This window comes from Trachurus japonicus, chromosome 2, assembly GCF_045865225.1.
Source record: "Trachurus japonicus isolate A0001 chromosome 2, Traja_1.0".
Lineage (NCBI taxonomy): Eukaryota > Metazoa > Chordata > Actinopteri > Carangiformes > Carangidae > Trachurus > Trachurus japonicus.
The window spans coordinates 14,386,706-14,399,408 of NC_140908.1; the positions used below are offsets into that span (position 1 = coordinate 14,386,706).

At 40.8% G+C, this 12,703-nt stretch overlaps 1 protein-coding gene across 1 annotated transcript in view; it reads right to left on the minus strand.

Annotated features, from left to right (window-relative positions):
• Positions 1-1,295: 1,295 nt before the first annotated feature.
• nlgn4xa (neuroligin 4 X-linked a) overlaps positions 1,296-12,703 on the minus strand; it is a 98,032-nt gene continuing 86,624 nt past the window's right edge. Inside the window, exons 5-6 of the mRNA XM_085802331.1 lie at positions 11,868-12,657; positions 1,296-3,698 (exon numbers count right to left, since the gene is read on the minus strand). Coding sequence (XP_085658457.1) covers positions 2,795-3,698; positions 11,868-12,657 — 1,694 coding nt within the window. The 3' untranslated portion in view covers positions 1,296-2,794. The remainder of the gene's footprint in view (positions 3,699-11,867; positions 12,658-12,703) is intronic.

The following is a 12,703-nucleotide window of genomic DNA, read 5'->3' on the forward strand; positions in this document are numbered from 1 at the left end:
GTGGCAATTCACAAAGGCCAAAAACAGTCAGAGGAATCAGCTTAGCTAGCAGAGAGCAAACTGTTTGCAGATGCAAGTCAATTCTTCAAAAAAAGTTTCAAAGTGCTGGAACTGATTGAGTCTGGGCTCAATAAGCACCGCAATGCTGCAACGCTGAACTGCTGAAACAAGTATGCAAGCTAGCATCTTTGAAAACAGACTTTTGATTGCATCATTGGGGATCATCCCTATGTTCCCCACTTTGTATGGGACCAGGGAACATAGGACCCTTTGTCTAAAAAAGGGTCCTATGTTACCCGCTTTTCCCCAAAAGGACCCGGGAAACATGCACGTTTTGTACCCATACCTGGAAGTGGAGTTGTGAGTGATTTGGCATATTTTTGCCTATTTTTGAGTGAGAAGTGGAATTGTCCCATTGGTTGGGTTTAGGCAATGAAGAAAGGAGTTGGTTAAGTTTAGTAAAAAGACCAGGTAGAGGCTAGACAGGCCAGATAGAGTCCAGATAAGTAGAGAGAGTCCGTCGACCAGCGGGAAACATACAGTAGGAGCCTTTTTCAGACAAAAGAAAAAAGGGTCCTATGTTCCCCAGTAGCCTATGTATGGCGACCGGGGAACATAGGACCCTTTTTGGTAAAAACGGGGAACATAGGACTTTTTTTGGTAAAAACGAGGAACATATGACCCTTTTTCAAAAAGAGGGTCCTATATTCCCTGATGGGGGAACATAGGACCCGGGGAACATAGGTATGCTCCCGCATCATTGTGCTATAAACATTTAAGCTAACAATGACTCATTATTGTTATACTGTGAATTGGACATTTATTCAACTAATAAATGTGTTTTTGTTTTCCCCAGAATTTTCTACTTTTTAAAGTATTTTTTGTGCTTTATCCCGATCAATCTATAACTAATATTTTGGTAACCACTGCAATGATCGGTAGACCAGTAGAGAGGCATGTTTATGATGATATTCTAACTACTTTGGTGGTTTTTTGATTTCTAACAAGTTCTTCATTTTCACTGAAATTGACTTTTTTCCAAGCCTTTCCAAACCTTTTTTGCGCTTAAACCCATACTTCTTTACAATAACCAAATGAAGCCATTTTAGAATGGACAACAGTGATTGGAACCCCAGTACAATGTGTAAAAAAAACAAACAAAAAAACACAAAAAAAGACTTCTATAAAAAAGGAGGCTCATTCAAAAAATGACTCACCTTTGCCCACATACAACACAAATACATTCGCAAACACAACATCCAATCAATCAAATCCAATTAAACGTTCTTTGTTCCTTTCTTTTTTCTTTTTTTTTCTTTTTTAGAAAATACTGTGATATTTTATTAAAAATGTTGCAGAAAAATTTTATACAGGTGTCCAGCCAGAAATATCTCTATCATCACTTAAGGCAAAACTGCAAACATATATAAGACAAACTAAGGATTTTAAAACTCTACATTAAAACCCTTGTTATCTCGACTGGTTTAGGGACCAAATGGCAAGAATATATCTTTTATAGAATTTACAAATGTTGCTTAAAATCTTCTGGATGTTCTTCCATTTTTTTTTCTCGTAATAGGATGCAAAACAGAAAGAGAGTTAATGGTTACTTTGTTATAATTTTATAATAATTAATATCATTAATATTTACACATTCACTTGCTTTTGTAACCCAAAATATCACAAGCCTGGCACAATACTTTACATATTGCTAGCATATGACAATTTGAAATATCTAACATATATTTCTTTACAAACATATCCAACTAATATTGATACAAAAGAAAAAGAAAAGAAATAAAAATCACTGCCTTTTTTTATTTCTAAATTATAAATTGCTGGTCACATCATAAGCTCAGGCAGTGCTGAGATTGCAAGACAGAAAAGAAGCCCACAAAGAAAACTACTGGAAGCATTAACAGGATGACAGCAGGTGATGAGATCCAGTCAGTCCTCATTCCTATTCAGGACATGTCTGAAAATACAGAGTAAAGCTCTTCCTGGACATGCAATGTCTAAGAGAGTGGACACAAAGCAATGCACGAGACAGTAACCGTGTGTTATGACCTGCAGACGGAACAATGTGCAACTCGTTGAGGATGGGATTGTGTTCGCATTTTGGTCGTTGTGTGAGAAATAACAAAACGCAGGTTTGTAATCGGGGCGGAAAAGAATGAGGAATGTCTGATTATATTTACACAGAAAAAAACAAATAAAAAAAATAAATGTGAAAAACAGAAGGAGCTCTTTTAATATCATTTTTTTCTTTTTTTTAGATTTTGAAATTTCCACACACAACTATATACCTTTTTTTTGTTTCTTTGTTTCTTTTTTTCTTTTCTTACAAAGTTTTCATAAATACATTTCAGGCTGGGGTGTAGAACTGTGTGCCCAATTCAGGTGCGTGAAGGATCATGAAAGATGATGTTCCAGATGCTCATTAAGTTGCCACTATCTTCCCATTGTTGTATATATGGCACAGAAGCCTCTGCAAATTGTCCCACAGGAACGGTCCATTTTGTGTCGTAGGAATATTAACAGTCATCCCCTGGTTGCCTTTTTCTTTTGGTAAAACTCCGCAAAAACCTTCCATGAAGCTCAGCTCCAAATAGAGTTATTACTATAGTAACATTCACTTTGAATATTTTCATGAGTTCATGATCAATTTATACTGTTTGTACATTTCAAGAAGGCATGGTAGCAAAATAGCATCTGCTAAGACTTTGGAGTCTGTGCTTCACACAGTCACTTGTGTTGTGTTTGCCTTTTGGAGGAATCCGGTGCTATGCGAGAGCTATACCCGTGTGGTGGAGTGGCCGTGGGGTAAGTTGGTACTGTTCTGGCTGCCACCGAAGGTATTGAAGTTGTGCAGAGGCTGCATGCCAGCCAGGGAGTTGGGGATCATGGTGATGGTGCTGGGGGTCATCAAGGGTATGTCGTCGGGCGACCGGCGCAAGGTGAGGGTGTAGTCCGGGGGGCAAGTGAGGCGCAGGGTGTCGTGCGTCTGCAAGGACTCGCACTCGTGGTGGTGCTCGTGCTCGTGCTCGAGCTGCTGCTGCTTCATCTGCAAGGACATCAGCTCCTCGCTCTGCAGGTGCGCCACGTCGTTGGCGGCCGACGGCGCATTGCTCGGGTTGGTCGAGTTGCGCTGCGGGGTCGGGACGCGCCGGTTGGACTCGTGCCGCCGCTTGTCCTTCTTGTAGTAGAGCGCGGCGAAGGCCAGGATGTTGAGGAACAGCAGGGAGGCTCCCACGGCGATGGTGACGCTGAGTTCGGTGGAGTAGTCCCGCTTGGTCTCGATCACCACCGTGGACTCGTCGGTGAGGTCGCCGCTCTTGCGCTGGTCGGTGGTTTGCTTGGTGTTGGCCGGCGGAACTCCCGGGTGTCTGGTGGTGGACGGCCAGTTGTTTTTCCCAGGGAAGCGTTTGGTGTAAGGGTAGGGGGTGGTGTCCTGTGGGGGTATCTTGGTCGTGGTGGATACGTATTGAAAAAACTCATTTATATTGTGGAGGTGCGGAACCAGTTCCAACCAGAACGCGACCTTGGTAGCCCGGTAGTGGTCACGGACTCGAGGTTTGAGTCCGATGTGGAGGTACAGCTGGTCTTTGGGGTTGTACTTGGTCCAGGCGACCTCCTCAAACCTGTTGGGCTTCGTGTGGATGAACTTTGTATCCTGGGGAACTGGCTGGTTTGGATCCCTAAGAGAGTAAAACAAAGGACACAAGGGATTAGATCAGACAATCAAACCTTTCTTAGGTATCTGTACAATCCGGTTGAGAATGCGACTGTTGTCCTTCTGGGGCAAATTGACCCAATCTGTTCACTTCCTCCCCTCTTCCTTCTTTCCTTCCTTCCTTCCCTTCGTCCTTACTTCTTCTTCCTTCCTCTTTTGATCCAATTCACATGGTCTGTTCCCTCCCTTCATCTTTCTTTCCTTCCCTTTTCCCTTCCTTCTTTCCACAATCCTTTTTGCCCCCCCTCCCTTCCTTCCTTCCCTTCGTCCTTACTTCTTCCTTCTTTTTTGACCCAATCTGTTCCCTCGCTCCATCTATCTTTCCTTCCTTTTTCCCTTCCTTCTTTCCTCCCATTTTTCCCTTTGTCCTTCCTTCCTTCTTTCTCTTCGTCCTTCCTGCCTGCCTTCCTTCCTTCTTTCTTTCCCTTCATCCTTCCTTCCTTCTATCCCTATCCTTCCTTCCTTCCTTCCTTCCTTCCTTCCTTCCTTCCTTCCTTCCTTCCTTCCTTCCTTCCTTCCTTCCTTCCTTCCTTCCTTCCTTCCTTCCTTCCTTCCTTCCTTGACCCAGGAGAACAGCAGTAGAGTTTTAAAAACCTAGTGAAATGACTAAAAACATGTTTTTGATGTGACTCTGTAAATGGCATTTCCCTTGGTTTAAAAGGAGCATGATAATACAAATCAACAATGTAACTGTCCATTAGATTCACTTAGCAGTAATTTGTGACACTTCCAGATGAGTCATTACTCAATAAAGCTGAAGCCTTTCTTCTATTTCACCGCCCTCTCTTCAAATCTAATGTGTTTTCGAGGTCGCTCAGAATTTGAATGCGGCGGCTGACGAAATGTTCCGTGGCCTTAATACACCGCTGACACGTCTCCAGGTCTGTTGCTGTCGCATGCCCCCCCCTCCCCCACCCCTTCTTCTACTTCTCCTTTTTTGTAGTTTTTGGATACAGCTGCCTCTCCAGTGACATTGTGCGAGCGATTTCATTAAATCTTGAGAGGTGAGGAAGAGGAGGGGGTGGGGGTGAAGGCGAGAAAACAACCTTGGAGCCAAACACAATGTGTTTTTATGTTTCTCCGTCTATATCTGAATACCCAATAGGAAGGACTCATCCTGACTCACGCATTGTATTTATGAGTGGCAACAATAATGATGCATTTCTGTATATACAGGTACAGATAGAGATGTTTACCATGTGGATGCACTCATCAGTCCAAATGAATGTGATGTATTCATAATGGTATTTCTATTTGTGTGAATGTGTATACAGGGGGTTAAACAAGATGAGTCAAGCTCCAGTGATGGTTAATTATCCAGGAACATATAAAAAGCTGTGTTCATGAGGTTGTTGAAAAATGAAAATCAGCTCTATAATTGATTAAACAGGCTAGAGGAATGCATTTCTGGTGTGAACACCCGTATCAAACCTATATATGAACATGAATGGAATCAAAAAAGTGTCAAAATTTAGATTCTCATATTCAAAACTGGAGAACCATTGAAGAACCCTGGAAGAACTTTACTTAATTTCATTTTTTCATTTTTCATTATCTTTGTTTTTTCTTTCTAAAAAAAAAAAAAAAGGGCGTACCTGCCCCATGTTTTTAAATACTGTACTACTCAATGGAAATTAGCTTTTTAGCTAGAATTGAGTACTTTTACATTTTATTTTAAAATGTTTATCAATGCACATTGTCCCCCTTTATCAAATACAAGGAATTTGAATTGAAATCATTATTATGTTGTTTGTGCTGTCTAATCAATGGATTATTCAGTCATGCTTTGAGGGTTAGGGTTTCAAAATGCTAATGGAAGAGTTGTATATCACACCTACAGTACAAAGAAATTATAAAATTTGTATTTCAAAAAGTTAGTTTTTTAATAACTACATTTCAGATTTAGCCTTTGTTGTGTTTAAGTAAAGGGAAAGCTAATCACACAGACCACAGACTTCCATAACAGTAAAAGAAAAAGGGGGGTAAAAGTCAGATTACAACCTTATCAAAAGTGATAAGGTGAAATGTAAAGTTGGTCAGCTCAAATAAGACCGACAGCTTCCTCTTTGAGAAGTAATTGATACCCAGCTGGAGATAAGTTTCACAAACAAACAGCTGATCCATACATCCTGGGAAGGTCTGAGCCAAACCATTGGCTCCGTTTCAGTAGAATCATCCAGAGGATAAGGAACTGAGTTTTTGGACGGTTGTCTGATGCTGAAGTACTGAGAGATCAGACTTGCAAACACAACAGGCCTTCACATAAACACCATCTGCTTGGTCATCTTTGTAACATTTTTTATTTTCTTTTGATTCTTTTCCTATGATTTCTATTTTCTAAAATAAAGCAATTCCATACCTAAGTACAACGGGTACTGTATTCATAATGGTATTCCTATTTGCGTTTAATCATCCAGCATCCATTAAAAATATCATGTTTGACCAATTACATTATATTTTCCACCACTGTATCTATAAATTGTACATTCTCTACACATACAGTTCCACAATTCTTCACTGGGGGAGGGTTTACAATGTGGGACTGCTTAGTTGACAAAAACCTCAGCTGTAAAGTTACGATTTTTGGTCAGATACCTAAAGATATATTCCATCGACTAAACTAAATTTCCTTCCTTCCTATCCTTAACATGTATTCTTTCAGAAAAGTCAAAAGAAATGTTAGAAAATCCACATTAAGGTGGTTATTTTACATCATTTTGTCTCTTTTGTCGGTAAATTTCTCCTGAATTCGCCAAAAGTTAGCATGCTACTGTGACATACTGTGCTGTGCTTGTTGTCTGACCCAGGTCATGTCAGGTATCATTGTAAATCTCTCTCTCTCCTGAACAATGATGTAGGCTCCAAAAATTGTCATCTCATCCGTATCCGCAACCAATCGTAAAAGTACGATTTACATTAACAATCGATGGAATACAAGTCTTTAGGCCGTTTTCTCAAAATGAGTTTTTCCTCAGACTCTAAACCCAAAATCTCCACTTCAACAGCACTTACAGACACCAAACCTTCCAGTTTTATTCCTGTCTATATTCTGAAAGTTTTTACAGAGGGGGTTGTTGATATATCATTCAAAGCCTGATTTATACAATGTTTTATTACTAAAAACATGGCGAAATTAGATTTTTTAGGGCTGGTGACAGTATTTTCTCATTTACAGAGTGATAAAAAGAGATATCCAAAATCCTCCTCTGTAAAAACTTCTGACTCTCATATGTCAACAAAATAAAACAAGAATTTTGAAAGTGGCTTTATCCATTTTTTGGATTCCAGTTCTGGAAATGTATGCAAATTAGCGCATATTTCATCAGATATTGCCTCATTTACATATTTAAACATACAATTTGACAAAACTTGTAATACAAAAAATATTTGTCTTAATGTCAGTGATAAACTTGGGAAGTTTCATGGTGATATCTGTTATTTAAATTTTTTTACCCTATTCATTCTCCCCTTAAGTGTCTTTTTTGCACACCACATACCTGGATGGGTAATAACCGGATAGCATCCAGGTTTGGGGACTTTGGAATGCCGATCTCTGGAATCCCGGTGAATTTATCCCATTCTACAGTAATTTCATTAATATGGACCCCAGGACGAGTCGCTGTTGCCAAGATGACAATTGATCTGTTAAAGGTACTGCAAACACACTGGTCCAATATGTCCCCTACTGCGTTTTTTTCCCAAGGTGCTTTTCTCATTAAAAAGCCTGGACTCAGCTGTAATGAAAGGTCTGCCCTCCAACTGGTGGCTACATATGGAATTATACATAAGGCTCTGCTAGCATGTGGTGGGGTTTCACTTAAGGCCTGTCATCTCAGCTGTAGCATATGCTTGTACAATATGCCACACACACACACACACACACACACACAAGAAACAAACAACACTTGAGGTCTTTGATGCTCTTGAACTACACTGTATCTTTCCTTGCGTATGTTTCCATCAAGTCTTTAGTCTGTTGAGTCTGACACCAGAGCAGCTTTAAAGCAGCCAGCATCCAACACGATTAATTAAATTGTCCATCTGCTAATTAATGTTACGTTAATTAAATTATCTCATATTAATCATATGTTTTCCAGAGACTAAAGTTGTCTAATGGCTAATGAGTATTCTCTTTCTCGACTTAAAATTTAGACATCAGTTACTCCCAAAGTATTTGTGATACATATAGGGCTGGGTCTTGACTAAACATGAAAATCACTTTTGACATGGGTTTCAAAATGTTTAACCCCTTCCTGGCCAGTTGTTTTTGCTGCAAAAACACAAAATTTCTATGGGGCTCTATGGGCTTTATGGCTGGTGACAGTATTTTAGTGATAAAAAGAGATTCTTTCAGGAAATTAGCGCATATTTCATTAGATATTGCCTCATTTACATATTTAAACATAAAATTTGAGAAATTTTACTTTAAAATACCCATAATAAACCCATAGGCGGAGGTAGACATTTTGTCATGGATGTGGTTAAAATGCATTACGGGTCCAAAAATTCTGAAATTTGGGACATCCAAAGTTTACCCAAACATACACCTCCTTGCCAAAATTCAGGCCCCAGTGACTTTTCATTTGACCGTGGGGGGGTGGGAAAGTGTGAGAGGCGGTGTAACAGGAGGGTACCCTAGACCTATTTTACAACCAAAGAACACATGGAAATCTACAGCTATACAATATGGGACCTTTAACACATAAAATATCAAGACATTACTATTCAATGAAATGAAGGAAGGGTGAAATGCTGAAAACAATCACCTGAATACCTCAACTTACACCTTACAGGATAAGTACACCCTCAACCCTAGAGGGACAGAGCAATCACTGTCCTTAAGGCTCGGTTGGAGCGGCCTTTGCAGATGTTCCTCGGTAAAGCTGTAATTTCTCTCGTCAATCTGGTGACGACCTTGTCTTGTTTTTTTCTCTGGCCACCAGTTGTAGCTGTCAAACCTGCCCCTCACACTCTCTGTCATTGCCTCCCTCACTGCTCCACCGGCTCTCGCGCCCTGCCTCCAAGTTTCTGCCGCCTTTTTCCCAAAGGCGGTATTTATATCCATTCATTCACCTCTTTCCAGGCAGTTTTCATTTCCTTTCCTGTCACCAACTTTGGACTCACTCACTCTCTTTCAACCAGATAACTGGATTCAACTGGAGACTTGCGCTTGGACGTTAACCTTGTCCTGTTTGTCCTCAGAGCTCTCCAAACCGCCCTACAGCCTGCTGTTGGATTTTATTTCTCTGATTCCTCTCTGAATGCTGTTCTGAATGCCCCAACTGTACATTTGTCAGTTGGACAGGGCAGTTATCAATAGAGAAAGAATATCTGGATTAATTTCTGTGGAAGTGGTATTTAAAAAGGATTAAATTTGACAGATACTGTCACAGTGTTGCAGATAAAATCTGAGACCTGTGGCCAAAAAAATAGACACTTTCCACACAGGTGAAGAGAACCTCTATTCTGATTGGCTGACTTTTCTAAGTGATCGAATAAAAAAGTAGCAGATTCAATGTAAACACTCAAAGAGAGGCCAAATGCGGATAGAGTGTCCAAGTGGGTCAAGTAGGGATGTCACGATAATAGACTTTTTTGGTACGATTATTGTCAGAGAAATAATCATGGTATTACCATTATCACGATTATTATGCATGAATTAATTTCACAACACTAGTTAAAATATACATTATTAATTATAAAATATTTTAAATATTCAAGTCATTAATTGTCATCGATACCAAAAGTTTAAGTTAATTTAAATTTTTTTTTTCAATTACGAATGGCACTCGGGCATTTCAATTCCTACCAATTCAATGCTACGTTAGGTAAATGGACCAGTATCTGTGCATTTACCTTTACTTTGGCGCACATCTGCCGACACGGTTCATACATAATCTTTTTTTGGAAAGTGACGGTATTTAGGAATCTTTGCGATCAATTAATTATGGCGTTTAATACCGCGATTCATTGTAAAAACAAGTAATTGTGACATCCCTAGCTTCGTTCACAAAGTCCTGACAACTCATTTTAAAATTCAGTTTATGTGCATTTTTCTTTGGATTGAATGTTTAGATACTTTCACAGGATCAATATAGAACCCAGACCTGCTCTATGATGAAATAAGTCATGAAAATCTAATTTTACAATATGGGACCTTTAATATTTACATCCAAGATCTATTAAGCTGCCTGAAAGCCACAACATGTTGCCAGACGGAACAGCCAATACATAATCACCACAGCCACACTCCATCATATTGTTGTGTACATCCAAAGCATCCAATTCTTTTGTACTGGCATCGGGGAAGAATTTCAAAGAGCATCAATATGTTGTGATTCACGGCGGGAGACCTTTTGCAAAGAGTGGAGGAGACTTGTTGAAAAATGGCCACGCTCCCAGTGATGAATTGGCTTTCAATGAGAGCAAAGAGCATTCGCAAAGTGTCCCCCGCTGATCAGACATCTACTGGGATGGGAGCCAAATGGGGAAAAGGGGAGGGCATGCTGCAGCCTATGAAGCTGATCAAGACTTTATTTATTCAACCTAAAGTGAATTTTCAGTGTGACTGGCCTGCAAACACCTAGATACCTAATCTCAAGGTGCATGAAAACAAAAAACATGATCCAAATATACACAGCAAGCAAATCCTCTCATCAAACCCAACACTTCCACAGCACCGAGGGAGGATTTGGCTTGTTTTATTAACCTCCACTTGATCTCTTTGACTCATCTGCTAATCATCAAACCGCTATTCACAACAAAACTTTTTGTTGGTGCGGAGGAATTTCTTCCTTTGAGTCCGTAAGTATCGACACACGAGGTCCATTGTGTGTAGATTGTTTGGATCTCGCCTCGTGAATGTGCAGCCGCTCTGCTATAATACACAGTTGCCTTAGTAACCAAGGTTAGTAGAGCCCACGCTGATAGAAGTGGAGGAGGATACACATATCTGAGCAAGAGGTGCCTCAAAGTCTGAGGGACAAATGGAATCCATGTCTTTACTGGGACAAAAGTTAGGTAAGATCATCCAAACCTGATATTACACCTAACCCCAGTCACATTACGCATCAATGGTAAGTTGTAGAACTATTTGGGAATACACTGTTAGACCGTATTAGACCATGGACCCCCATTCGACAAAATTTTCAAGCAAACACCAGAAATACAGAAATATTTGTTCTGAGCCTGAATAACGTTACTTTTTTTGTACATTCAAATCGGGGCCAATGGCGTGAATTTTTGGAAATATTATGGAGAAATTTCTGGAATAAAGTGGTACAATTTCTCCAAAAATGTTTAAACATTTGTAGGAAGAAGTGGTTAAAAAATTATCCCCCAAAAAAAACCAGTTAAACATTTTCTAGAAAAAAAATGGTAAAATTCTAAAAACAAACATACAAACAAAAAAAAAAGTATAATAATAAAAATTATAAAAATAAAAAGTGGTAAAATTTCAAGAAAAAGTTGGGGACCCCCTTGAACCCTCTCAAGGACCCCTGGGGGTCCCCGGACCCCACGTTGAGAACCACTGCTGTAGAGGACATCACTATGCAATAAATACATCTGCATAAGGTTTGGGGTAACTTCAACTTCCACCTTCAACCTGACCCCTAAAATCTACCATTGGGCCATCAAGCACTAACAGTAACTTACCAACAGTAAGTTGACTGGAAGAAAAAATATAAAACAAGAACCTACAGTTTATAAAAAGATGCCTTCAGTGCTACTGAACCCTGCGTCATCAGTCCAGACCTCCATACTTGGATTCAACCACTCCATCAGTAGTTGTAGTTAATTTAGTTCCTCGTGATGTTTTATAGTGTGTTTTTTTGCTATATATTTTTATATGGGTATTTATCTCTTATGATCTGCAATCAGTGTTGGTTGAGTAGAGTAGGACTGAGCAATTCCATTTACATAGCTTAATGAACGGTTAAAACCTTTGAACCTTGAACGCATTGGGTATTTTGTCACAGTGATGAATTTCAAAAAACATCAACAGAAGATGGGTCATTTCAAGAAATGGTTTGCTATCATGAAGAACACCCTTATAAATGGTCAAAGAGATTTCTCAATGGATGGTGTGTGGATGGCAAATCATAGAATAGAAATGAAACAAAGGGGCACTCACCCTGTTTTCGCAAAGTTAGTCCAGTAGGTCATGACCACGGCGCTCAGCATCACGTCGTTCTTGGAGAAGTTGCAGTTGAAGAGATCGGTGGGTCCGATCATGGGGATCCCGAACACGTACGGAACTTCGTCGCCGTGGGCCGAGTCGGCCCAGCTGGGCTTCATGTCGCTCTGACAGTGGTGGTAGAATGCGTAGAAGTAGGTCGGCGAGCCGTACTGGGCGTGAAGGTCGGCGGTGGCGACCGCCGGTGCCACCCACTGGTGGTCGGTGAACAGAGCAACCAGAGTCTTGCGTCGGGTCTCCGGGTTCTCCTTGTCCGCCCAATCCGTGTACATGAATTTGATGGTCTCGCGCAAAGTGTCCTTGCCTTCTGGGTAGCCGTACAGATGGTCCACGAAGTCCGACACGGCGAAGTCGAAATCGTTGGCGGACACCCCGTCCTCGCTGTCCACAATACCATCGACGAACTTAAACCCCTCGCCTTGATTGACCCCTAGCATGATGTCGTAGTTGAGGAACTCCCCTTGTTCCATCAAGATCTGGGGATCGTCAGGGATCACGTCGCCGTCGATCACCGGCCCGAACGCGATGTGGTACTTGGCCGGTGTGATGTACTGCTCGATCAGCTCCTTGTAGTTCTTGTTCTGCAAACACTCCACCAGGTCCACGGTGTCCAACATGTTGCAGCCCACCTTCTCGGCCAGGGCCCGCGTGTACTTGGCAGGCTGGTAGTTGACCGCCCAGCTGGACAGCGCCGTGCCACTCTGGATGATGGCCTTCTGGAACAGATCTGAAATTGGAGATATTATAGTATTAGAGAATGACACACATGCACA